We start from the raw sequence: 25,376 nt of genomic DNA on the forward strand, positions 1-25,376 counted from the left end.
AAGGAATATATCGGAAGAGAGTGGAAGAAGTCAACAAGGGAAGCTTTGGGAATTTTCTTTTCTTTTCTTTTCTTTTCTTTTGAAAAAACTGTGTTTTGTCGGGTGAAATATATATATTTCTTCAATTGCAGCCTTGCAGCAATGTTCTTCCGAGAAATGGAGTGCACGAAAAGATAAAAGTCGAAGGAACGTTGATTTGAAAAGTTTATACAAGGGCCATTATGGGAATCAAATTTTGGCAGGGCATTTTGGAAAATCATAGGAAGAAATTTTTGAAAGTAAAGAATACTATGTAAAATTAAAAAGTGACAGATGTCACTTTTCACAATTCAAAAAAAGTGATAAAAATACTCAAAAATTGACAAAATTCAAAAAAAAAAAAAATGACACGCCAAAATAGCACAATTCATTTGTATAGAAAAAACGATAATCATGTTCTTAATATATTCAGTACGTTCAAGACAATACGCGTGAGTGTAGTGCCGATTCTTAATATAATCATCATGTCCAAGACAATCATTTCACTTCTTTAAGAAGATAAAAAAGTGACACAATTAATAAAAAAAAAAAAGTAATTCTAACACTAATATTCTAATTTTAAAGATAATTTTTGAGTTCTCAAAATCAAACAAATCCTTAAAACTATATTTTTGATATATGAAGTCAATCAACACGTTTTGGAATCTAATTTATCCATGTCAAGATTCATGCATTTACTCTAGTCACACACACTTAGGGATGTCAAACGAATCGAGCGACTCGTCGACTAGGCCGCTCGACTCATGGGTAGCTCGGGCTCGTCACCTCAATTCCAGGAGTCGAGCCTACTCGGCTCGTCAAGCCCGCAAGTGGCTCATGGGTACACAAAGTTCACGAGCTCATGGTCTTGGCTAGGCTCGCAAGCTCGTGGGCCGATCTAAGCTCGCCCTCGAGTTCCGAGCATCATTTTTCATGAGCCATGAGCTCGGCTCGCCTCGAGCCCGAGCCGAGCTGAGCTCGTGGGTTAAAAGGCCAAGCCACCATCCTTACACACACTTCACAACTAATACTCATATCCATGCACACTTAGGTATATCTAATACTAGGAAAGAAATAACACTTTAATTTGCTGGTTTAGTCCAACCACGACTTCCCCCAACACACGTTAGCTGTTTTTCACTGTTCCTTACCCCTCATTGACCCCACTTTCTCTACTGAAATGAATTATATGCTCATCGAAACCTTTAAAAATATTGGGTCTTTTCTTCTTCAGTTATACTCATGCCAGCACATCTACTGCACAACCAACAAAAATAATTTAAAACCCCCAACACCAAAACCACCACTACCACCATCACAAGGAGCATCAACACCACCACCACACCTCGATGCCACCACTGTTGAAAACCACGGTAGTCTTAAACCGTCACTACCACCACCACAAGTAGTATCAACACCACCACACCCCGACGCAATACCACGACCACACCTCGACGTCGCCCCTACTGAAAATCGTTGAGGCCCCAAACCACCATAAACAGCATCAACACTCCCACTTCGCCACTGCTGAAAACCATATTAGCATGAAAATCATCCACCGCTTTAAATATCTTCGAAAAATTTGAAAGATTTGGTTATTAGAACCGTAGTGAAGGTGTCAGTTAAAATGATGAAACTGAAGAAATAAGATTTGAGCATACTACTCTGGCCATTAATGGGGAGAAATGAGGTCGAGAGTAGGCAGAATTTGATTACTATGTGGTGGCTATTAATTCTTTGTAGTAGAAATTTGATGATAGATATATGGGTGTTTTGGGGATTTTATAACATATTTAATACGTTCTCAATTGATTTAATTAGTTATTAGGGTATTTATCAATTTAGTTAATTTTTTAGAGTATTGGGCCTAATTTTCTCATCAATTTTTTACCGTTAGAAAGAAATGTGGGTTTCACTTGTGAGTGAAGAAGTAAAAAATAATGGCTGACTATTGAAATTAACAATAAAAAATTTGAATTTCTTTGAGGTGAAAAATCAGAACCAAATGGGGACTAAGTTATGAATTATATAAAATGCATGTTAAAATTGATGTTTGACTCGTTAAAAACTTTACATATTTTTAGTAAAGTTTTATAAACAAGCACTAGGAGGTATTTGCATGGATTAGAAGTTAAAAGACTCGTGAAAATTGAAAGTAGAAATTACAAGAACTATGTGTTTTTAAAATCTCAATTCATAATTAAGAGTTACATATTTTTCTTTCAAAAATTAGACATAATTAAAATTCTAAATATTAATAATAATATTATAAAATTAAATTAATTAATTATAATACCCCATCCAACCCGTTTCACTTCCAAACCCTAAGGCTGCGGTTGGTTTGGCGTTTTCGGGCTATTTTTCGTTTTCTGTTTTCAAAATGCAGAAAATGCGTTTAGTTTCTCGTTTTTGAAAATGGGTCCCAAGTGAATAAAAAATGTGTTTTCCTTGTTGGTAAAATTTATAACTGAAAACGCAAAATAGTTTTTTTTATCGTTTTGAGCGTCTTCAGTTATAAATGTCCAAAAACTGGAAAATACCCAAAACGTGGCATTTTCTGAGAAAACTAAAAACCTTTTTGAAATCGAAAATGGAAAATAGAAAACTAAACCAACCGCAGCCTAAATATTTCTATAACATTCTCTCTCTCTCTTTCTCTTTTCTCTCTCTTCCAGTGTCGCACATCGACCACAATTACGGGGCGAGAGGCCCCGCAACGTTGGTAGCACAAAGGGCCGATGGCGTTCTTGTTAGTAGCATGTAGCAATGACAATGGCGCCACTCTCGAGAGGCCAGGCAGCATGGTAGCACGCAATGACGACTACAGTCTTGGGAGACCACACAATGGGATAGTGCTGCTTCTTGTGTGGGTAGCACAGGCGGTTCTCTCAGCTATACTTTTCTCTATTTGTGTGCAATCTGTGTTTGTGTGTGATCTGTGGTGGAAAGCGATCTACAACATCTTCGAGCGATGGAGGCACGTCAATGATCAATGTCAAAATTAGGATTTAAATCTGTGTGGTTGTGTGTGCAATCTACAATCCCTGTGTGTCTGTGTGTGGGCACAAGGATTGCGGTTGGGTTTTGATGCAAGTGGCGGTGGTATTATCGTGGTGGTAAAGATGTGGTGCAATATTTCTGTGTGATGTGATCTATGCATATGTGTAGACTGTGTGTTAGATTGTTGATATAGGCAGTATTGGTGGTATTGGTGTGGTGGTGGTGGCGCTATTTGGCTATTGGTGCGAGCAGTGGAGGTGCAATGGTGGTTGTGGTAGCGACGTTGAATCTATAGTTTAAGTATGTTTGTGTGGTTAATTGAAGGTAGAGAAAAAGAAAGCAGTAGTCGTTGTTGGTGCAAGTGATGATGGTAGTAATACTTTGATCAATCCCGCTACAGTGCTCGATTTTTTTTTACAAAGGAGGTGATCGACTCTCGCAATGGTGGGGCCCCACTTTTTTAGACTTTTTTATTCGCGTGGGACCTACGGCATGTGAGAGAATGTCAACATTCGGGTAAAGTAGCTTTATTCTACTTTGATGGTGGTGCTGGAATTAGGGTTGTGATGTTTTGGGTGGTGCTCGACAGCAGTGGAATAGGGTGTGGTAAGGTGAGACAAATGGATGATAATTTATGACCAATTAATTTGATAATATGTACCTATAAATAAGCTGTGATTATAGTGGTTGCAAGTGGTGGTCCTACTGCTGGAAATAGTGGTGAGATAGTGGTTGTAGGTGTTGGTGATGGTTACAAATTATTTAGTTGATTGTGACCATTAAATTGGTTAATCTGTGACCGATGGAAAGAAGAATTGTGACTAAGAAATAATGTGTGACCTTCAAAATTGTTCATATGTGACATATAATTTGATAATTTGTGATTGTATACTAAGCTGTGACTTATAATATTTGTGATCAATAAATAAATTATGATTTATAAATTTTTGATTTGTGGTCGATGAACAAATTGTGATCTATAAAATTTTTGAATTGTGATCGTAAAATAATTTGTGATATATAAAAATTTTGATTTGTGACCTAAAAATAATATGTGATTAACTAAATCATTAATTTGTAATCATATTGTATAGATTCGTGACCTTAATATATTTAATTATAAAATATATAATTAATTAATTAGATCATAAATAAATTTTAATAAATATCTGATTTTTGAAATTTGAAACTTTTGTTCTTAATTTTGAAATGAGTGATACTTAACCTCTTAATTATGAATTTTTTCCAAATTAAAAACATAAAAAGGGGCTCAAGATAAAAGAAGAAAAAATTAGAGATCATAGTTAAAACAAGAAAAGTACTACTTAAGATCTCAAGACCTGATTGTTGAATTTCGTAGAGCAACTAGGTATAATCATACGCATTACAAAACGACATGAATTTTTTTTTCTCCATTTTCGACTCTTAACTCATTTATGCAACGTAATTCTACCACATTTTTAGCCCAATTTAGAGTTCCAATATCAGGACACCAAGCATTGGAGAGATCAAGAGGAAAGAAACAAGATTTCACTATTAATGATTATTTCTTAGATTTTGAGCGGAGAAGAAAAAGGTTCAAAATGATATTGTTGAATAAGAATTGAAGAGATTCAAGAATACGTGGGTTTTCCTCTTACTTGTTTATCTAGAAATGATTGTTATAGTAGTTTCAATTACGTAATTAATAGTTGAATTAATGTATGATTTTTATTTATTCGAGAGAAATTATTAGGAATATAGCATGTAATAATAATTGTTGTAATGTCCAATAGAGAATAAAGATATCGTTATTTTAATTATATTAGATGTTCTAATATTTTAATGTATCTTTTTATATTTGCAAATTTCATAAAGATGTAAGAATGTCATATGTAAAGATATATTTAATTTGACTCGAGAAATATTATGTTACGAAATAGGAACATTAATAGTCTAGATTAAATAAGTATTGTCATTATCTTGAATTGTGTTAAAATGGAGTAATAACGGGAGATATGTAGTCTTAGTGCTTGTCTTTATTTAACTTTATAAGCGTTTCTTAGTTGCACATTAGATTAAATTTAGATAATTAGTTGCAAAATCAACCAATCATAATTTGCTATTCGATTAGAATTAGTGTTAATTATAACAATCATGCTATATATACAAGCTTAAATCCAGGTTCAAATTCAGATGAGACATATGTCGATACATGATTGAACAGTTTGAAAATATTAAAAAAAAAAATACTCAATCATTTTCTAACACATCAACCCGAACCTTCACTCTTTGTTTTTAAGTTTGGTTAAGTGGCTTTAATCTAATTATAATAGGATTAAGGCCCTATTTGACCCATATTATTTTAAAAAATAATACATTCTTAAACAGTGATTTGACATCATTTCAACTATACATTATTCAATAAAATAATATTAGACGCAAATTCGAAGCTCTTCCTTATTTTTTAACCCCACATTTTTCGCCAATACACTATTTAAAAATATATTTTTATGAAATTAATGTGGTTCAAACAAGGGCTAAGTATTTGACACTCGTAAAAATAATATCTTATACACAATTACTTGACTCATAAGACTTATACTTGCATAGTTCTACCAATCAATCAATATCCAAATCTGTAAAAACTAGAAATTACTAGTCATCTTGTGATATTTTTTTGTTCGCATTCATTCTGTTATTATTGGAATAAACATATTACATATAGAGGCGAAGCTAGAAAGAACATTCTTTTTACTGGATTGATACAAAGGAAAAAAAATTGAATTTACTTCAAAACCGACATTTTAAGTTTTAATTACATTAATCAAGTTATATATTTTTTAAAAATTCAGGTACAGTTAATTGCCAATTAAAAATCACAAATGATGAGCATTTATTAGATTGACCACTAAAGTCCTCTTTGATAGGCAATTTTTTTTTATTTTTTTATTTTTAAAATATTGTTTTTAATAGTGAGTTTTTAAAGAATATGTGGTTATTATTATTATTATTATTTTTTTGGAGTTTACGTCTAATTAAAAATGAGTACATAGAAGATTAGTTTTGAAAGAAAAATTAGTCCTTGCTTGACTCTCATTGTTCTAAAAATTCATTTTTTTCAAAATTCATTTCAATCGCACATTTTTCAATAAAATAATATCACACGAAGATAAAAAAAATTTCTTTAATTTTTAACAACATATTCTTCATCAATCTATTATTCAAAATGCATTATTGCTCCCAAAATAGAGATCAAACAAGGGCTTAATCTAGTTGTACATAAACAAAATTTGTTTATAAACTAATTATTGGCAAAATTTAGGCCATTGAATTCTATTGATCCAAAATTGTTTTTGAAATGATTATCCTAAATGTTGCAAATACATAGTTTGTAAACCAAATTTGTCAATCTAATTTGTACAAATCAATCATGTTAGGTTGACATAAAATTTGACATAATTTAACGTGGCATTATATCATTGGATAGTGTAAAATATAGTCAATTTTTTTCATTTAATTATTGAGAAAAAATCAAATTTCAGGTGTTATGTTTACCCCAATTCAAAAATCAGATATTTATTTTATTAATTAATAATATTTATTAAATAAAGATAATTAAGTCACAGTTACATGATTAATGGTCACAAGTTCATAATTATAGGTCACAAATTTATTTACTGGTCACATATCGTCCAATTAATTTTTTTTCGTGGTCACAAATCAAAAATTTTGTAAGTCACATATTATTTCGAGATCACAAATTATTCAAATTACAGGTCACATTTTATCTCTAAGTCACATAAGTTACAGTTTATTGGTCACAAATTATTTTTGAGTCACAGACACCCATTATTTAGTCGTAAATCAGACAAATGGTTGGTCACACACGTCTAAATATTTGGTCACACACACCCCCACATGTCACCGTCATTGCTACCACAATAACCACTACCACCATCATCAACAACAACAACAACACAACAATAGTTGGGCACCACCGCCGCCAACACTCCCTCCACTTATGACCACCCTTGCCAGCACCACAGCACAACCACCAGCCCTGTGAACACCTCCATCTACATTGCCAACAAAATAGTAGCTATATCCACAATCATCACCAATACCTCTTCTTGAACAACCAACAAAAACACCTAAAACCCCCCAAAACCACCAAAAGATCCCCAAACCACTGCTTAATTCAATAAAACCCACCCAACTACTAGATCCACCACCCTCAAATCCCCACTACAGAAACACCATCACCATTGACCACAAAAGCACCATCACCACTACAACATATTTACTGGTGAAAAGAAAAATATTATAGAAATTTGGCAGATCCAATTGACTAATTCGGCAAATCGAATTACAAAAATTCTCTTCGCAAATCCAAATGAGTAATTCAACAGATCAAATTACAGAATCCTCTTCTCATCGTCGTGTTGTGGCGGTGGTCTCCGGCAATAGGCGGCAATCTCTAGGAGTGAAGCATTGACGGTTTCAGTTCTTCTCCTTTATGTTGTTTATCCTCTTCTTCACAAATCGACAGATCAAATAATAGAAATTCTCTTCTCTATCACCGTGCTGCGGCGGCGACCTCCGACAATGGGCGGCGATGGTCTCCCGGAGTGGGCAATACCACCTGAGGAGTGGGTTAAGTGGGGAGAGTGAGCAAAGAGAAATAGAGAGAAATGAATTTGAATTTTAGGGTTTATAATTGGATTGGAATGAAATAGGATTAATATATTTTATATTGATATTATTAAAACTAATAGTTAAATCAATACCTTAATTATGAATGAAAAATTTGTACACCTTACTTTTGCACTGTGATCTTGAAATATTCGAGATTTTGTAATTTCCTCTTAATTAATTATTTGCTATTATATGCAATTATATCAAGCTCTTTGTCAAATCATTTTGGCAAAGTTGCATGATTTTTAAAAGAATGGGGACAAATCGGGCTAAGCTTTCCCTCTTCCACTCTCCCCTGTCAGTGCACTTCTCCCATGTTTCTTAACTATCAAATCTACAAAAATTTGTTGAAAGAGCATTTCTGATCATGAATTGAAGTAGCTTCATTTATGGCTTTTAAGATTTTTTCGAGTTCATCTAGTTTATGTGGGTAGTCCCTCCGATCATTGTTAATCAACTTCTCTCCAGTTTTTTTCATAGAAAATATGCAGAATCTCTCTCCATATCCCGCTTCAATGGATCAGATTCGACCAGTTCATCTTTTTCGTTGAAAATCCAGAAGGTTTTCATAGCTTTCCGCTTGAACCGCCATTCCATCTCGGACCGGCTACGAGTTCCGACCCAACTCATATCTTCTTCAGTAATTTTGGAGTCCTGGTGGAGGAGGGGGTGGATTTGACTTGGTGGAGATGTTGCCCGTGTTGATGGAGTGTGATGAGTTAAAAACTAATTGTGATCAATTAATTACATAATTTGTGACTTATTAAAATGTGTTGTTTACGATAAAGTCCTCGTTTGGTTCCATTAATTTTCATTCCATTATATTTCATTTCATTTTTCTCTCTCATATTTTCAATCAAACAATCTTTCATGAAATAATATTACGCGTAAATCGAAAAATTTTTCTTCTTTTTTAACCACTTATTTTTCAAAAAAAAAAATAAAATATTCCACCTATTTCAATTCCAAAAAATGGGGGCTAAAGGGGGGCTAAATATATAAAATTCATAAAAGTATCTATGTGATTATAATATTATGTAATTTGTGATTAACATGCTATTGTGACAAAAAATTTTGTGTAGGTCATAGAATTTTATCGGATCACAAAATGTAATCACTTGATTTTAAATTTCACAAGTTTATTAATTTTGAAAGTATATTTTGATAACTTTTGTAGTTAGAGATGTTTTTAGACTTATTACTTCATACGTCCCATTTATATGGGGGCGTTTGTCTCCCATTTTTTTAAAAATGAGAATAAAAAATATAGCCGTTATGGGCCCCTCACAAGAGATAAAATTCAAATTTTGTGTCTTGATGTGATAGATAATGGTCATATTTTTTATTTTAATAAGAAAAGAATGAAAAACAAACAGAGGCATAAACTAATTTTTCTTATTTTTTTGTTTAAATTATATAATCATATTTATTTATTGGGAATATTTGATTTTATTCGTTTACAAATATACCTTTATTTAATTTACCTAATTATAATAATTTTTTCTTCATTCAATATTAAAATTGTACAAGTATAAATATGAGTAAAAGGCCGTGATAGACATGTGTCTACCTTTCGGCACGGGATCTCTCTGATGAGCTTAGAGTTCGTCGTAACAGAAAGAAGCCCTTGTGGCGTACATTGTTAGGTTATTCAATTTATTGTTGACCATGTTGATGTTGATTTTTGCATTTAAAATAAATTACTTGTGCACGTACATTCACCCATTTTATATATGCATTTATATCCACACGACGCGTTAACCACGAAGCGAATTCTAACGTCCCCATCAATGCAAAATACCATGTGTTATGGACAACCGCGTGCCACCTTATGCTTCCGTCTGGTTCAAAGTTAAAAATAGTATTAATTTTAATTATATATTTATAACACTTGTTATTCATATATTTCAGAAATTCAATATAAACCATTAACAATTTTGCCAATAATTATGTGCTTTTGGAAAAGAAAAATTAAATTCCCTTAATTTTTAATTTAGGGTCCGTTTGATTGTGAAGATGAAATTTGGGTGGAAACAAAACGAATTTCAGGAAATTGAATTGCCTATAAATTATTTTTTTGAAAATTATAAATTATTATATTTGATTAGTATAATTTTTCACGTGGAAAATGTTGAAATAAAAGTATTTTTTTGGTGTTTGTTTGATTTTATTTTATATGAAAATTGTCAATTAAAGTGATAGAATTTACTGGTATTGGAGATGAAATTTGTTTCTATTGCAAAAAAAAAAGCCAAGAAAATCATTTATCTTTTGTTGTTCGTTTGACTTTATTTTACATGAAAGTTGTCATTTAAGAAATATTTTCTTTTACAATTGTTCTTAAAATTTGTTCCTATTGTCAAAAATTTGAAAGGGAAAAAAAAGTTAGAAAACCATTTCCCACCGAAGTGGTGGGAAAAGAAATTCCCCCAAAAACCATGAAAATGTGACCGTGTGAAGAAAAGATATAAAACCAATTCCATGCCAAATTTTGCCTATTAAACATGAAAAAAAGTGGAAAATGAAATTTGATTTCCATTTTCCATGGAATTGGGGGTGCAATCAAACATGGCCTTAGTGATTCTGAGTCACTGACTTTTAAAAGTAAGATTTTAAGCCTCTAATCTATATAAAATTGTGAATTTAAGTTCACGTAAACGAAATTGTACACATTGACGGTCAAATTGTACATGACCATAAGTTAAAAAGCAAATTCATCAAACTATGTCATTTGTTTGATAATCATTATTTTAGAACTCTTTATTCTACATATTTATTTTTAATTACACATTCAAAACTCTTTATACCCTTATTTGAACCACATTATTTCTATAAGATTGCATTTTTGAATAGTGTATTGATAGAAAATATATGGTTAAAAAATGATGAAAAGTTTTGAATTTACGTGTATTGTTATTTTATTAAAAAATGTGTGATTAAAATGTTGTAAAATCATTGTTTAAAAATATATTTTTTGGAACAAAAATGCAGCAGGTACAGTTGCTTTGATAGCAACTATGACAGCTCTCTCACATTAGAGGAGGCTGTAAGTGCATATCACCTTTTTAGTGCTATACATTTAGCTTTTTTTTTTTTTTGAAAGAATGTGAATCAAACAGGGTCTAAACATTCTGAACATAAATTCAAATTTTTTTATATTTTTTAATCATATATTTTCCGAAAAATCATTATTTAAAACTTTGTTTTTGTCAAATAATGATCATCAAATAGGAGCTATATTATGTCCAACTATAAATTACATAGTACTTTTATATAATTTTAATATTCAAGTTGTCGATTTTCTTCAAATAAAAATTCAATTTTGCAAAGAGTTCAATGGGTTGAAGAGAGGTTGGAGATCCAAAACTTCGACTTTGAAAGTTAGGGACTTAAAGGCACACTAAATGGAAGTTGGAGGAATTATTTTCCTTTTAAAAAAACGCTGATTCAGCTGTAGACCCCGGAGTCGCTAGACGCTTCGCAGAGGGAGGTGGGAACAGCGATTTCTGAATTCCGAGTCTAACTCAGTGAGTGAGATGGCAGTAGAAGGTGAACCGACACGGGTAATGGTGGCGGTGAACGAGTCCACAATAAAGGGGTATCCACACCCGTCGATAAGCAGTAGAGGAGCATTCGAGTGGACTCTGAAGAAAATCGTTCGCTCCAATACCTCTGGTTTCAAGCTCCTCTTTCTCCATGTCCAAGTGCCCGATGAAGACGGTTCTTCCTCTGCTCTCTCTCTGTAATATTCGTGTATATATCTTTGCTAGTAACTATCAATGTATAGATTACATATATAGATATGGTGAGAGTTTTTTTTCCTTTTTTTTTTTTGTGCGGTTGTTCTTGCATCTGGTGTTTTAGATCTTTTTGTTTGGATTTTTTTCCCTTTATTTAACTGTTTTCTTATTATTATTTTCAAAAAATATAGACATTCTGGTTTGAGTTTTGTACTTCATGGAAACTTGAGCAATAAGTGTTTAGGATAAACTGCGTAATGAATTGAGTGATTTGCAGTTGGAAAAAAGAATAAATCCACTTCTTGTTGGAGCTATAGGTTAGTTAACTTGAGTTTTTCAGTGGCTTGGTTAGTTGCATATATTCTAGAAAAAATTAATTTTTTTTTTTTTTTAATCCTAAAACTAGTAACTTCTATTATTGTTCATGCTTTTCCTGGAGGTCTAGAGAAAGCCGCAATCAAGAGGATTTGCCTTGTCATCCCTTCCGGAAAATAAGAGCGTGAAATTCTTTTTTGTTCCCGCAGGGACCAGGAGATCTCATAATTTTGATCTTCTGCATAGTTTCCTGTGACTGATGATTTATTTTGATTAGATTTAGAGGAGCCTTGAATTTCCAATTTACAGTATCTTGGGTTTTTACGTAATTTGTGTTGCATTCGACATTTGTGAGATTAAGGACATCAAGGGTAAACTTCCTCCAAGGATTGTCATGTACTATGTTTATGTTTTCAATAGCCAATCAAATATGCTGAATATTTGCGAATACTTTCACTATACTAAGATGACCACTTAGACGGATGCACTTATTGGTACCTTGGAAGATGTTATGTGTTCCTCTTCTTCTGTGTAGAAGTGAATGAAGAAGAAATATATCGAGCGTATAGAAGTTCTTGATCATATGTTTGACATCGTAGTAGTTAATTCAGTCAAGAAGTGCTTTGGTCAAAGTAACATACAAAGTAGGAAGTGTTCCTTGCATCCTTCATTTTTAATTAGAACAATGGGCAACTGTATTCTTAAGTCATTCATGGAATAATGCATATTAATATCATTTTAGTAACGCCAAACTATTGGTGGAAGTTAGTTCATCTTCCAAATTACTCTTTTTTTCTTTTAGATTCAGGCACAACTTGTGTTCAGTGTGTGGTAGAAATGTTGAATTGTTATATTGCATTCATCTCGTGCCCATGACCTGAACAGTCAACTGGAGCTACACTTCTTAAATTATTTCTAAATCAAATCACAGGGCCACCCAATTGCACCAGGAAAATTGCTTGCTGTATTGATAGGATCATCCTCTTTGATAATTGATAAATTTTCTGATATCACAAAAACTGATGGGTGCTTGATATAACCCGAGCTTGTTAGACTTGTGAATCTCTGCTCAGCTGGAATCCAAAACAATGTGGAAATCTTAACTTATTTTAATGATAATGATGTCCCTTTGTGTAAAGTAATATGGATAGGATGCTCATGTCTCCAAATATCTGTTCGATTAAATTTATAAGCACCACTTATTCTGTCATACTTCCCGAAAGGCAGAAATAAGTTGTTTTCCCTTTTCTGCCCGCTCTTGATCTGCACGATGTACATGTTTCTGTGAAGGAAAAATAACATTGATCTTCTATTCCAATATATTCCACCTAGGTTTTGATGATATGGATAGTATTTTCGCGTCTCCTGAAGATTTTGCTAGCATGAAGCACCGGAACAAGATCAGGGGACTTCACCTGTTGGAATACTTTGTCAAGCACTGCCATGATATAGGAGTACCAATCACTTGTTCTCAAAAAAATAATAAATAAATAAATAAAAACATTACAGTACCCACTCCTGTGCTGTGTTTGTAGGTTGCCTGTGAAGCATGGATTAAGAAAGGTGATCCAAAAGAAGTCATCTGTCATGAGGTAAACCGTGTCCGTCCGGATTTTCTTGTTGTTGGAAATAGGGGCCTTGGTCCTTTCCAAAGGTATACCTCGTTTTTATTGAAAACTTAACTTTCCGTCATAGGTTTAGATGTTGACTTTGCAAATAATTTCGTCAAAGTTACTAAGCCCTCGTTTGAGCCACATTATTGTAAAAATGAGAATGAAAAATATAACATTTATGGCCCCACACAAGAGATAAAAAATCAAGTATGGTGACTTGATATGATGGATAACGATCATATTTTTCATTTTAATGAGAAAATAATGGAGCTCAAATAGGGAATAAAATTCGAAAAAGAAGTAAACATATCCCCTTGGCCCCTCAATTATTTAATCCTTCACTTGATGGATTTTAATGTTTTCGATTAAGATGATGAAATTGCAAATTATTTGCAGGGTATTTGTGGGAACTGTGAGTGAATTTTGCGTAAAGCACGCCGAATGCCCAGTCATTACAATCAAGAGGAGTGCATCCGAGACTCCTCAAGACCCTGTTGATGATTGATCCATTATACCCGTCATATCATTCTCCATGTTAATATCCACTTGGTGTCTATGTCTCTTGATATTGCTTCGTTACTCTTCTAATTAAATTTCTGATATTCTTAAAACTGTTGTAACACCACATCCGGACAGGTTGAAAATGATTTCTCCTATATTACTATGGTTTTATGGAAACTTTTGTGGGTGATAACTTGGAACAGGTTTGTAAATATTGCTTGTTTTATGTTGTGGACGCTCTTTATCTTTCCCCATAAATTTTAGATTAACTTGACCAAATTGTAATGTGCTAAGAGAATAAGTGAAGGGTAAACTAACGCAAGATGAACTCAGAAAGAGGAGAAAAATGTTTCCCAGAAACTGGCTGAATCGAAACAAGGCAGAAGCACAATGGACAAATATTAGCAGAATCATAAAGTTTCAGATTTAACAGAGATTTAGATCATCCTTTTAAATATTACTAGCAGTTTCTCGTATATATTTATTCTCTCCTAATTTCATACAGGAATCTGGAAGAGCAACGTCATAAGCGAACTACCACAAACTAATTCCTACATGGACAAAAGGGAATTATCAACTAAAAACCCAAACCTGAACTTTCACTGAGCAGCATTTTTTCCTTCTAAGTTGAGGTAGTATCAACCATGGTTCTCACCTTTTCCGCCGTGCTTCCAACCTTCTCCAAGAGATGTTTCATCGCATCCTTGAGCCTCGATTTCTCAGGTGAAATTTTACAGTTACAATTTTCCATCACGCTTGACATCATTTCGAGTTTTTGGTTGATGAAACCTATATCTGAAATTACGTCACCTGCTAGTTGTAAAGAGTCGGGCTTCTCAGGGGTCACGGAAGAATGCTGTATACTACCGTTGAGAATCGCAGACCCAAATAAATCTTTGTTTACTGATGATCTGAAGGCTTTTTCTACATCAGAATTCTTAACGTACTCGACCTGAACAGCATTTGAATCCATCACCAAATTTGTGTCTTTCTCGTTCAGACTCCCAAACTTACTGAACATTCCAATAACATCATCTTTTGATGGCAAAGTAGATCCAGGGGAAAATGTAATAACGAGAGATGCTGATGAAGCACTTCTGTCAATCTTACTGGTACCTGCTTCAGGAATTTTGGGCTCGGAAGTCTTGGATTTTGTTTTACTTGTGCCATTTCCTTGATTCTTCGGATCAAAATGCAATAACTTTCTCTTCTTACCTCGTCGATGGCCATGAAATTCTTTATAGTTTGATCCATCCAAATAGATTGAGCTCCTGAATGCTGAAAAAAATCCCCGAATCATATTAAGGGAACCCTCCTTGCTCAAGTAAAGAGGATCAACCGCAGCAGATTGAACCTTTGATAACACTCCATTACCTGATGCATCAACATCTACTGTGTCAAAAATCTTCTTCAGATCATTCTCATCCTGTTGAGAACTTGCATGAGTAGACGAGTCAATACCCTTTTGCTGTCTACTTGGAATTATATTTACAGTCACAGGATTGGAAATTGAAGGAGATGGAAAAAGATCTCCATCAGCGTTTGTCATGCGCTCTCCCACCGGAACCATCTTGTCAATTTTCTCAGATTCAATTTCTGACTCTCCGTTTGAGCTCGAGTTTCCTGCCCTTCGTTTAAGATTTGTGTAGGGGGCAGATAAATACTTGCTCTTCTTCCTTTCTCTTGGCGTGGATGCCTCATTAGCTTCTTCTCTGACAATATTTTCATCGGAAGAATCTTCATTTATCCTCTCCGTGTAGGGAGGAGATAAATACTTGCTCTTCTTCCTTGTTGCAGATGTAGGCTTCACAAGATCTGTTCCATCTTTTGCTGATGTTCTCTTCTTATCTTTGAGCTTAATATCAGGGGTCTCTCCCATAAGCTCCGCAACACTTTTTTGCTTCCTTCTCCGATAAATCTTATCCCCTGAAGGTGCTGGGAACTGCTGCATACCTGTACCAGATGAGGAGAGCCAGTCTTCTTCAACTGGACCTAAAATCGGGCCTTCAATTGGAAGACTAAAACCATTTGCAACCACATCTCCAATTTCACTGGTGTCTTCAAGACCTTCGATTGGATGGGGTTCATAATATACAGCCAATTGGTAAACTCCCTTTGAACGATAAAAGGAAGAGAGCCAACTCTTCAAGACTGCAAGCTCAAGCATACTGCCGATAGAAACAACCTGTGCGAGGTTCTTAACCTTTTCAAGTACTTCAGCAGGTTCGTATATAGGAACAGAAAGGCGGTTAATATCTACCTCTGGCATGAGAACTCCCGGTTTCAGCCCAGCATTCACCACCAATGGCCTGGCAAGGTCAGCTTTTCTCTCCTTTGCTACACACTTGCAACTCATCTCCAACTCCAGCACCCTACCAACCTCATCAATAGACCTCTGCACAGCATTGAGAAAGCTCTTAGAATTACTTCCTTTTGACATTTCCTCAAAATTGCTAGCAAAAGGTATAAGCTGCGCTGGCAAGCACCAAGAACCGGAACCATCCCCGAAGAAGGCAACCAAGAGGCAACCTCTCTGACTATGCTTCATAGCAAAATCTGACGCATCTTGAGGATCATATATCCGTCCAGGCCACCAAGGATGACCTCTAATTTTACCCCAAACAAAATCTCCCACACAAAAACCATGCTCCTGTTTTTCCATCACGTGACCATCCTCCTCTTCTTTATCATCTTGACCCGTGATATCTAGAACACAGGTAATATTTAAGCCTCCTTCATTCTCTACAAAAGAGCTTTCACCGCCATCAGTTTCAAAATACTTCTTACTCCCATCGACACCATCCAAAGAACCAAGAACATCCACTATAAGATTAATTCCATTCTGATTACACTCTTCTTCTCTGACTGAAACGTTCTTATCATTACCAGCTACAAAAATTTCATTCTCAGCCCCTTTTTCCTCATTCTCTTTAACGTTCAAGTGAGATTGCAGCTGACCCTTGCCCACAAAAGTAGTCTCCACTGTTTTTTCAGTCTCAACAGCTCGCTTATTGGCCTTAAAAACAGAGTGATCATTATTCCCAGCATTTTTATTAAACTCAGAAACCTCAACCCCATTTTCTCCCAGTTCCAAACCCGAAAAGCCCGTGGCATCCGGCTCCATAACCGCTTCTCCAGCAGACTCACCTAGGATTTTTGATGCAGCAACAAGTTCTTCAAGAGTTGCCATTCTGGGCGACAAAGAAAATGAGAAAAGACTTCGAAATCAATAATAACTATAAAACCAAAAGGAAAGTAAATAAACAACACTATAACCAGTCGCTACTCAACTAGAAATGAACCAAACGCTCTTCTGGGGTTCTGATTTCTCATAACAGAAAAGAAACCCGATACATGTAAACACACTCGTATAACTCTTATCTGTATATATCCATCCTTGAACTAACATACACAGTACAGAAATGAATACTGGTTGAAACAAGATAAAGTAATTTTATCGAAAAAAGAGGAGAAGAGGTGTTAAATACCTGAAGAATAGGAAGGAATCTTATCTTTTGAAGAAAATTTCACGCTATCTTCTTCTTCCTCCAGAAAAATGCATTTCAAAGCCAAAAGCTAATAAAGAAAATCCTTACGATTAGGGTTTTAATAATGAGTCGAAGATTTGAACAAATGAATTTCTGTGATAATTTTTCAAATATAAAGTAATTATTACAAGAAGTAAATGCCAGCGGACTGCGACTATGGAGGAGTACTTTTAGATTAAATTTTTTGGAAAGTTTTCATATGTAGTCTCCAACCTTTCATAAAAATTTCGATCGCGTCCCTGACCATTTTTTATCCCATTATTACCCCAAACTTTAATAAATTAGCATAGTTGGATCCTATTTCAAGTTTTAATCCATTTTAGGTGTGAAATCTAGTCATGTGAGTTGCGTACAATTATCAAACCCAATACGATCATTACATACTTAAAAAGATGGGTAATTGATTCAACCATCAAGTCAATAATTCAAGCAATGAATCATTGATGCAAATTAAAAATTAATCAATTCAATATTTGAGTATATTATTTATTTGACGATTAATAGAGCTAAGTTGCTTGGTGAGGTACATATTAAACTCTCGTATACTGTAATTTTTTTGAATTAAAAGTAGACCCAGATTAATCTCTAGATCAATTTACTAGATTTCATATTGAATCAATCAGTTTCATATGTATTTAATAACTATAGCTGCATAAGACTTTTAATAGAGGACAAATAGTTCAAATACAAAAATTCAATAAAAAAAAGATAGTAAAGAAAAAAAATATTCATTTTTCCAACATCCTGTTTTAAATCAACAATCGCCCAAGAGGGTACATAATTGCTTGTGTATAGCGTACATGAATTTAGAAGATTGGGTGGAGTTTTGTAGAGACGGGTTGGGATTGAATAGGTTTCTTTTCTTTTTTGTTTTATTTGTTATATGGACTATTTTATCCTTCATTAAAAACTTCTAACTAAATTTAAAATGGACAGAAATTGTCTGCTAATTTATTAAAGGTTAGAAACAAACAAAACTAGTTAGGATAGGATCATAGTTTCCGTGAAAGATTGGGACTAAATATACAATTTACTTTCTTTTTTCCTTTTTTTTTTCTGAAAAGGTTTATAATTAAATAAAAATGGAAATTATTTCTTGAATTGGAAAAGATAAAGAAAACAACTTTATTTATTCTCAAAGTGGGCACGTGGCTCTATATACATTCGTAAATCAAGAGCATATCTTAATAAACTAAAAAGGAATCAAATTACATTTATGCAAATTCTATGTCATGTTTAAAATTTTCTTTTCTAGTTCAAAAATTTACTTTAAAAAAAATAAAAATCTCTTAATTACTTTCTAACTAAAGACTTATGTTTTAAATAACTTACCCAAAAAAGCTTTCTCCAAGGACGAGTCAATTAGGGTCTGTTTGATCGCAAAGACGAAAATTAATTGAATTGAAAACGAATTCCAGGGAATTGAATTGTCTAGAAATTATTTTTTTGAGAATTATAAATTATTGTATTTGATTGGTATAATTTTTTAAGTGGAAAATGTTGAAATAAAAGTATTTTTGACGTATGTTTGACTTTATTTTATATGAAAATTATCAATTAAAGGAATAGATTTTACTGTATTGGAGATGAAATTTGTTTCCATTGCCAACCCAAAAAAATTCAAGAAAATTATCTATCTTTTGGTGTTCGTTTGATTTTATTTTACATGAAAATTGTCAATTAAAGGAATTTTTTTTACAATTATTCTTAGAATTTGTTTCCATTGTCAAAAAAAAATGAAAAACAAACATTGCTACAGTAATCCAGGAAAATGAATTCTCACCAATTTTGGTGAGAATTCATTTTTCTCAAAAAGAAGGAAAATGTATATGTGGCATCAAAAGGTGGAAAATAAATTCCAAGGAAATTTTTGGCAATCAAACACTAAAAAAATGAAAAAATGGAATTGCAATTCCATTTTTCATGGAATTTCCTACCTATCAAACACACAATTAGAGTTCATTCAGGTCATTTTGATTCAAATTCAAATTTATTTGACTCCATAAAAGTTTAATTGACCCCAGTAAGTGGTCAGTTATTTAGCCCTCGTTTGATCCTCATTCTTTTAAGAATGAGAATGGAAAATATAGTCGTTACGGGACCCACACAAGAGAGAGGAAGTTAAATATGATGGCTTGATGTGATAAATAATGGTAAGAGTATTTTATACACTTATTTCATTCATTAAACTAGAGCAATTTTTGTTATTTAGAATGAATCGATGCTTAACTTCATACATATTTCGTTTGTTAAGTGTAACTTAAGGCAAAACAATGAAATTGGACAGAAGAGCGAGAAATTTGCTAACTTGGGCTTAATCAAAAGTTTGGGGACTAAATCGCAAAGTACCAAGAGTTTATTCAGACCTAATGTTGATGATTTAAGAAGAACTAGAGACAATTAAATAGTATTGGAGGATGAATGATCATGAATATATCAATATGAACCAAAAGGAACGAAGAATGAACTATAGGGACCAAAGTGCAACATATGAAAAAATTTCATAGTGGTGCGCGCACGCACTGGCTTCAATTTCATATGCAGAACGTAGAAGTGATATGCGACGCGCCTAAGGAAGTATACTGCATGCACGTGGGCATTTTTCGAAAAAAATCGGACAAATTCCTTTTTTAACGCAAACTCTTATGGAAGTAAAATCCATCATACTACTTAACTTAGGAGAACGAAAAGAACAGCGCTTCTTCTTTTATAGTGGAAAAAGAGGATTGCAATGAGAAAATCTCAAGAGGCAAAGATCAACAAAACCAATTACAAGAAAATTGACGATGATTGAGGGATGAATTCGCGCAATAACACTAGTTTTTCTGATTCCGTACCTCTTCTCCATGTTCTTTATTGTATATTTTATTATGTCAATCAATTTCATTATGAACTAGACTTTAATCTTAGAGATTTGATGTAGCCTACTTAGACATGTTTTAATTTCTATATAATTATTTCAATTAATCTTTCCGGTTATTTATTTATGTTGTTCTTGCGCAATACTTTCAATTAATTGGACACTAATTGATTGATTAGATACTTTAAATTTCGATGCTTGAGAGAGGTAAATTTGGGCATGATCTAAGAATAACATAAGTTAGATTTCGTAGATTTCGAGAGAAAGTGCGAATCTTTGAAGCTAATTCCATTTAAAGAATTAAGTGTTTTGATAATTTCTATACGTTTAGTTCGGAATAGAGATATTGGAATTAAAATATAGAAATATATTTTATTTGGTGCTCGAGAGAGGAAAATGGAATCAATTTAGAGTTCTTGCCTATAAATTTTGGAAAGATCGACAAAAAAGGTTATAACGGTTGTAAAACATTGTCGATAGTACGGTGAAATCACTCTCTAGGCATTCATAATTTGATAAGGCATTCATAATTTGATAAGAAGCTTTATAAATTGGTCTTGTTCGCCTTACATCTTCATCCCATTTATTTTAATTTAGCAATAAAGTATCGTGTCAAAACATTGATTGTCTAAATAAAGTGAAAGTTAAAAAATAATTATAGTACTCGATAGGATTCAATTATCAGTCCATGTGGGTTCGACACTCTTATTCTAATACTATATTACAAAACTTGACACCGTACATTTGTGGTATAAAATCACGTTGCATAAATCGTGTGCAGATAACGATCATATTTTTCATTTTTGTGGCCAAAGAATGAGAAACAAACGAGGCCTAATTTTGACTTGACTTATTGGTCATATTCATAAAGGACATTGGACAAAATATTGGTTTTCACTTACCATTTTAAAATATGGTATGGATGGTTATAGGAAAATTCTACTTGTACATAATTATTGCACATGATGATGTCCATAATGTGATGTGTCAATCATCCAGTTGCTAATGTGCAATTGTGAGATTTGAATTAAATATTGAATTCAATATCACGTGTAATTATGGACACCATTATATAGACAATTATGTATATATAGCACTTTCCGATGGTTATATTGGCACCACAATTTTTATCTGTTACACTACATTTTAATTGCATTTTAAATTTATCAATCTTTGCTTGTTGTAACAATTATTTTCTTAATTTTTTTCGTTGATTTCTTGTATTCAATGTTTTATTAATTACTATATATCATCCTTGATGATGATTTAAATTAAAATATTATGTTTCCATACTTTAAAGTAAGGAAAATTTTTAATATTTTTTTATTTATTTATTAAAATATGATTAAAAATAAGTTTTTATAAGTTATTTCAACGGAATTTTGGACTTAAATTGTTATCAAATACAAAATGTATTAATTAACGAAAAGTAATATCATGAAAAATCATTAGGGACATAAACACTATAGTGATTAAATATTGAGAAACTTAAGTGTAATTAAAATGTGGTGCAAGAAATAAAAATTGTGGTATGAATATAATTACACATGGTATTTCAAAAAGTTTTGATTAGTTAGCTAAGTATTTTTAAATTGACTCAATCACCCTTAATAAAAAATCTAAATACCAATTTCTACTCTCTCTCTGACTTTCACCCATGTGTCTCGAGATAATCCAAATGGTCACTGAATTTGGAAAAAGTTTTCAAGGGGTCATTGAATTTTAAAAATTACTCAAGTCATGACTGAACTTTGCAAAAGATTTTCATGAGGTCACCGAACTTTAAAAATCACTCAATTCATCACTAAACTTTGCAAAAAAGTTTCCAAAAAATTCCTAAATTTTGCAAAAGGTTTCCTAGGGGATCACTGAATTAGTGACCCTTGGGAAACCTTTTGCAAAGTTTAATGATGAATGAGGTAATTTTTAAAATTTAGTGATCCTGTAAAAACCTTTTACAAAATTCAGTGGCCATTTGGTTTATTATCTCGTGTCTCTCCTAAACTAAGTTTTACCTTTTTTCTCTCTCTATTTTAAAAAAATTCGACACCTCTCTATCTTTTCCTAATTGTAGCTTTTGAATTTTACCATTGACACTCAATAAGTGATGCAGGGGGATTCGAGTTGAGTGATGCTGATTTGTTAGATAGCATGATGATGGCGCTGAGATACCATGAGATGGCGGATCGGCGCAAAGATGGAAAGTGAATCACCATTATTTCCTTAATTGGGGGAATTTGATGCGTCTTTGGTAATTTGGCCATAACTTTGGCTACGGTTATCGGAATCGCTATTATGACCCCAATCCGGAAAGCTCTTTTCGGCGCGCACGTCGTGGCCACCCAGCTATGCTTGGTGGACATCAATTTCGAGCCCAAAATCCACCGTTTTCATTTTCAAAATTCAATTTTAAGTTATTTTTTTACTATTTATGGTAATATTTCGTTTCCTTTTTTTCATATGTTAGAAAACTCGAATTGAGCAAAATTTTTGGCAACTTACTTCTTTTACTTAATATTTTATTTTGGTATAATTTTGGGATTTTGCCATTTTTGGTAATTTTCCCATAATTTCGTATTTCCCAGCTATTTAACCGGACTTGTGGGTTAGTTTTCATCATTCTGCATTATTAATAATATTGAGTTGAATTCAGAGTATTTTCTCTGATTTTTTGGGCGTTTTCTGTCGTTCTTTTCTTGCGAATCATCTGCTACAACAAGCCAATAGGATAATCACTATCCTACCCGGCGTCAATAAGCTGTCTCAAAGCTCGAAAGACCAAAAAATTGCAATGGCTGTACAGGAGCAAAGCTTCAAGTGAAAAATAGTGTCTTGGCTACTATCCTAGCAAGTTGAAAGTCGTGTAGTTTCTTATGTGCACTACTAAACTCCCTTATCCTTTGACATTCCAATTTGACCATTTCATGTTACGGCAAAAAGAAAAATGGACTCCACCGACCAAAGTTTTAGTAATCAACCAAAATTGATTATTATAAGACACTATTATCTGACCAAATGATTGCTGGGAAAGGTCTTGTTCGGTTGAGATTGGAGCAATTTATTCATGCCCTGTTGTGACCAAAGACCATTTGCAAGTTGAAGATTAGGTCGGGAACAAAAAATAAATTAAATAAATTAATGGCTTTTTCAAACTTTCTTTTGTTAATAAAATTTTAAATGAGAAATCTTTCTTAATCACTTTGCTTGTATCATGCCTGTCAATGGCGGAGCCAACACCCGACGGGGCGCGGAGGCCTGTGTTGACTGTACTGGAACCTACTGTTGTGATCAGGAGCCGCCACCATGGACAAAGCTTGAAGGTTGGAATGTAGGTCCAATGGTGCAGTTGGCCGGGAGAAATATGGGAGTGGAAGATGAACAAAAGTTGGATTTGGGAATTGAGCCAATTTTTTTCTTTTAAACCGTAAGCGTTTCTTTTAAAAAAGGCCCAATTACTAAATCCAATGGATTGAAGTATGAAGATGCACCTGGCCTTATTCATGCACATATGCAGCTAGAAGCAATTCCATTCACTTCCTGAGTTCCAATTTACAAACCCTATTCGTCCCTGCTGCCCATCATGCTAAGCCACCATTGACGTTGAGCCACCAGCCACAGTCGCACTGCGCTACAATTGCATCGCCAGTAACTGATTTCCACTCGTAACAGTTGTCAAGTAAGCAGCAAGCCTCCTACCTCTCTTCATTTTATTTTTTCATTTTTTGGTTTTTGTTATTATAATTCATTTTTTGATTTATTATTTATGAAATTATGAGTTATCAGTTAAATTAATTAGTTAATCAATTATGATCTATAAATTATTAGGGATGTCAAACGGGCCGAACGGCTCGTGGGCGGCTTGTTATTATAATTCATTTTTTGATTTATTATTTATGAAATTATGATGATCTATGAATTATTAGGGATGTCAAACGGGACGAGCGGCTCGTGGGCGGCTTGGGTTCGTCAAATGACGAGCCCGAACCGGAGCCCGAGCCGAGCCGGGCAAGGGCTCAATCCCACGAGCCATTTTGACGCGTGAGCTCGTCCAAAAATATGAATTTTTTTTTTAAAAAAAGGTGCAAAAATGTGCACAAAAAAAAATGTGCAAATTTTTTTTGTTTTAAAAAAAGGCTCGGCTTGGCTCGGTTCGGCTCGGTTCACGAGCTCGTGGCTCGTGAGCCGAGCTGAGCTCACCCCCGAGCAACGTGCCAAGCCGAGCTTGAACTCGGCTCGTTTTTCACGAGCCCGAACCGAGCTCATGGGTTAAAGGACCAAGCCGGCTCGGCCCATTGCCATCACTATGAATTATGAATTCATGTTTTTATTTTTAATGAATATTACTGTATGTCATTGTCTGTGAGTCCGTCTGTGACTCATGAGCAATTTGTTAGTATTTATGAAAATTGGGGATTTTTGTAAATTTGAAAATAAGTGATATCACATATGTGGACTATAGAATCTATGAAAATTAAGGATTTTGTGAATATTGAGGATTTTATATGATTTTATATTTTAGGTACATTTATATATTAGATAAAGATTTTTTAATATTATTTAATTAAATATTAATAAACGACCTCGATATTGTGACAGTCGATGGCCAATGGTCAATGACCATCCTAACTGGCTCCAATTCATGGATCCGCCACTAATGCCTCTGTGCGTGTGGAAAATAGAAATATCCAAGCACAAAAGTAAAATATTTTGTTGTCTGAAGATTTGAAAAATGAGAAATCCCACGTTTCATGGATCGAATAAAGTAACAAAAAGAAGAAGAAATGATAAATGTTTACTTAAAGGTCCATAAAACAATATGCATAGAAACAAAGAGGTATGAAATGGGAAAGCGTAGGTGCAGGAGCTATTTTTTTATGGTTATTATCTCACAGATGCCCAAAATCTCGTTGGTAGTGGAATGTGCTGATAAGAAAGTAAAAGAAGAAAATCTAAGGAAAGGTCCAACTATTGGATCAAAGGGTATATCATGTACCATGCAAGTCACTAATGATCATATTTTCCTCAAAATCAAGAAAAATATTTTATTCAGGGGGAATAGAATTTTATTTTCCAGTAAATTCACTCACCCCCCATCTCTCTCTCT

The 25,376-nt window shown here is 33.6% G+C and overlaps 2 protein-coding genes across 3 annotated transcripts; one reads left to right on the forward strand and one right to left on the reverse strand.

Annotated features, from left to right (window-relative positions):
• The first annotated feature begins 10,981 nt into the window (after positions 1–10,981).
• Positions 10,982–14,095, forward strand: LOC111396935 (universal stress protein A-like protein). Its single transcript, XM_023023553.1, has 4 exons — positions 10,982–11,415; positions 13,083–13,204; positions 13,286–13,404; positions 13,760–14,095. Exons 1-4 carry the CDS (start codon positions 11,232–11,234, stop codon positions 13,866–13,868), a joined length of 534 nt encoding a protein of 177 aa, XP_022879321.1. The 5' UTR covers positions 10,982–11,231; the 3' UTR covers positions 13,869–14,095.
• Positions 14,096–14,252: 157 nt separating this feature from the next.
• LOC111396934 lies at positions 14,253–17,535 on the reverse strand. Of its 2 annotated transcripts, none has more exons than XM_023023551.1 (2): positions 17,353–17,535; positions 14,253–17,055 (listed from the first exon to the last, which is right to left on the reverse strand). In XM_023023551.1, exon 2 carries the CDS (start codon positions 17,052–17,054, stop codon positions 14,487–14,489), a length of 2,568 nt encoding a protein of 855 aa, XP_022879319.1. In that variant the 5' UTR covers position 17,055; positions 17,353–17,535; the 3' UTR covers positions 14,253–14,486. The 2 variants fall into 2 exon arrangements, with proteins under 2 accessions (XP_022879319.1, XP_022879320.1); XM_023023552.1 differs by lacking the exon at positions 17,353–17,535 and adding an exon at positions 17,156–17,311.
• Positions 17,536–25,376: the final 7,841 nt, after the last annotated feature.

Source organism: Olea europaea, chromosome 7, assembly GCF_002742605.1.
Source record: "Olea europaea var. sylvestris chromosome 7, O_europaea_v1, whole genome shotgun sequence".
Lineage (NCBI taxonomy): Eukaryota > Viridiplantae > Streptophyta > Magnoliopsida > Lamiales > Oleaceae > Olea > Olea europaea.

Excerpts from the sequence above, each read along its gene's own strand:
- LOC111396935 (XM_023023553.1), top strand. The coding sequence starts at position 11,232 with ATGGCAGTAGAAGGTGAACCGACACGGGTAATGGTGGCGGTGAACGAG. Across the intron at positions 11,416-13,082 it reads CCAAGTGCCCGATGAAGACG|GTTTTGATGATATGGATAGT; the intron begins GTTCTTCCTCTG and ends TATTCCACCTAG. Across the intron at positions 13,405-13,759 it reads GGCCTTGGTCCTTTCCAAAG|GGTATTTGTGGGAACTGTGA; the intron begins GTATACCTCGTT and ends AATTATTTGCAG.
- LOC111396934 (XM_023023551.1), bottom strand. The coding sequence starts at position 17,054 with ATGGCAACTCTTGAAGAACTTGTTGCTGCATCAAAAATCCTAGGTGAG.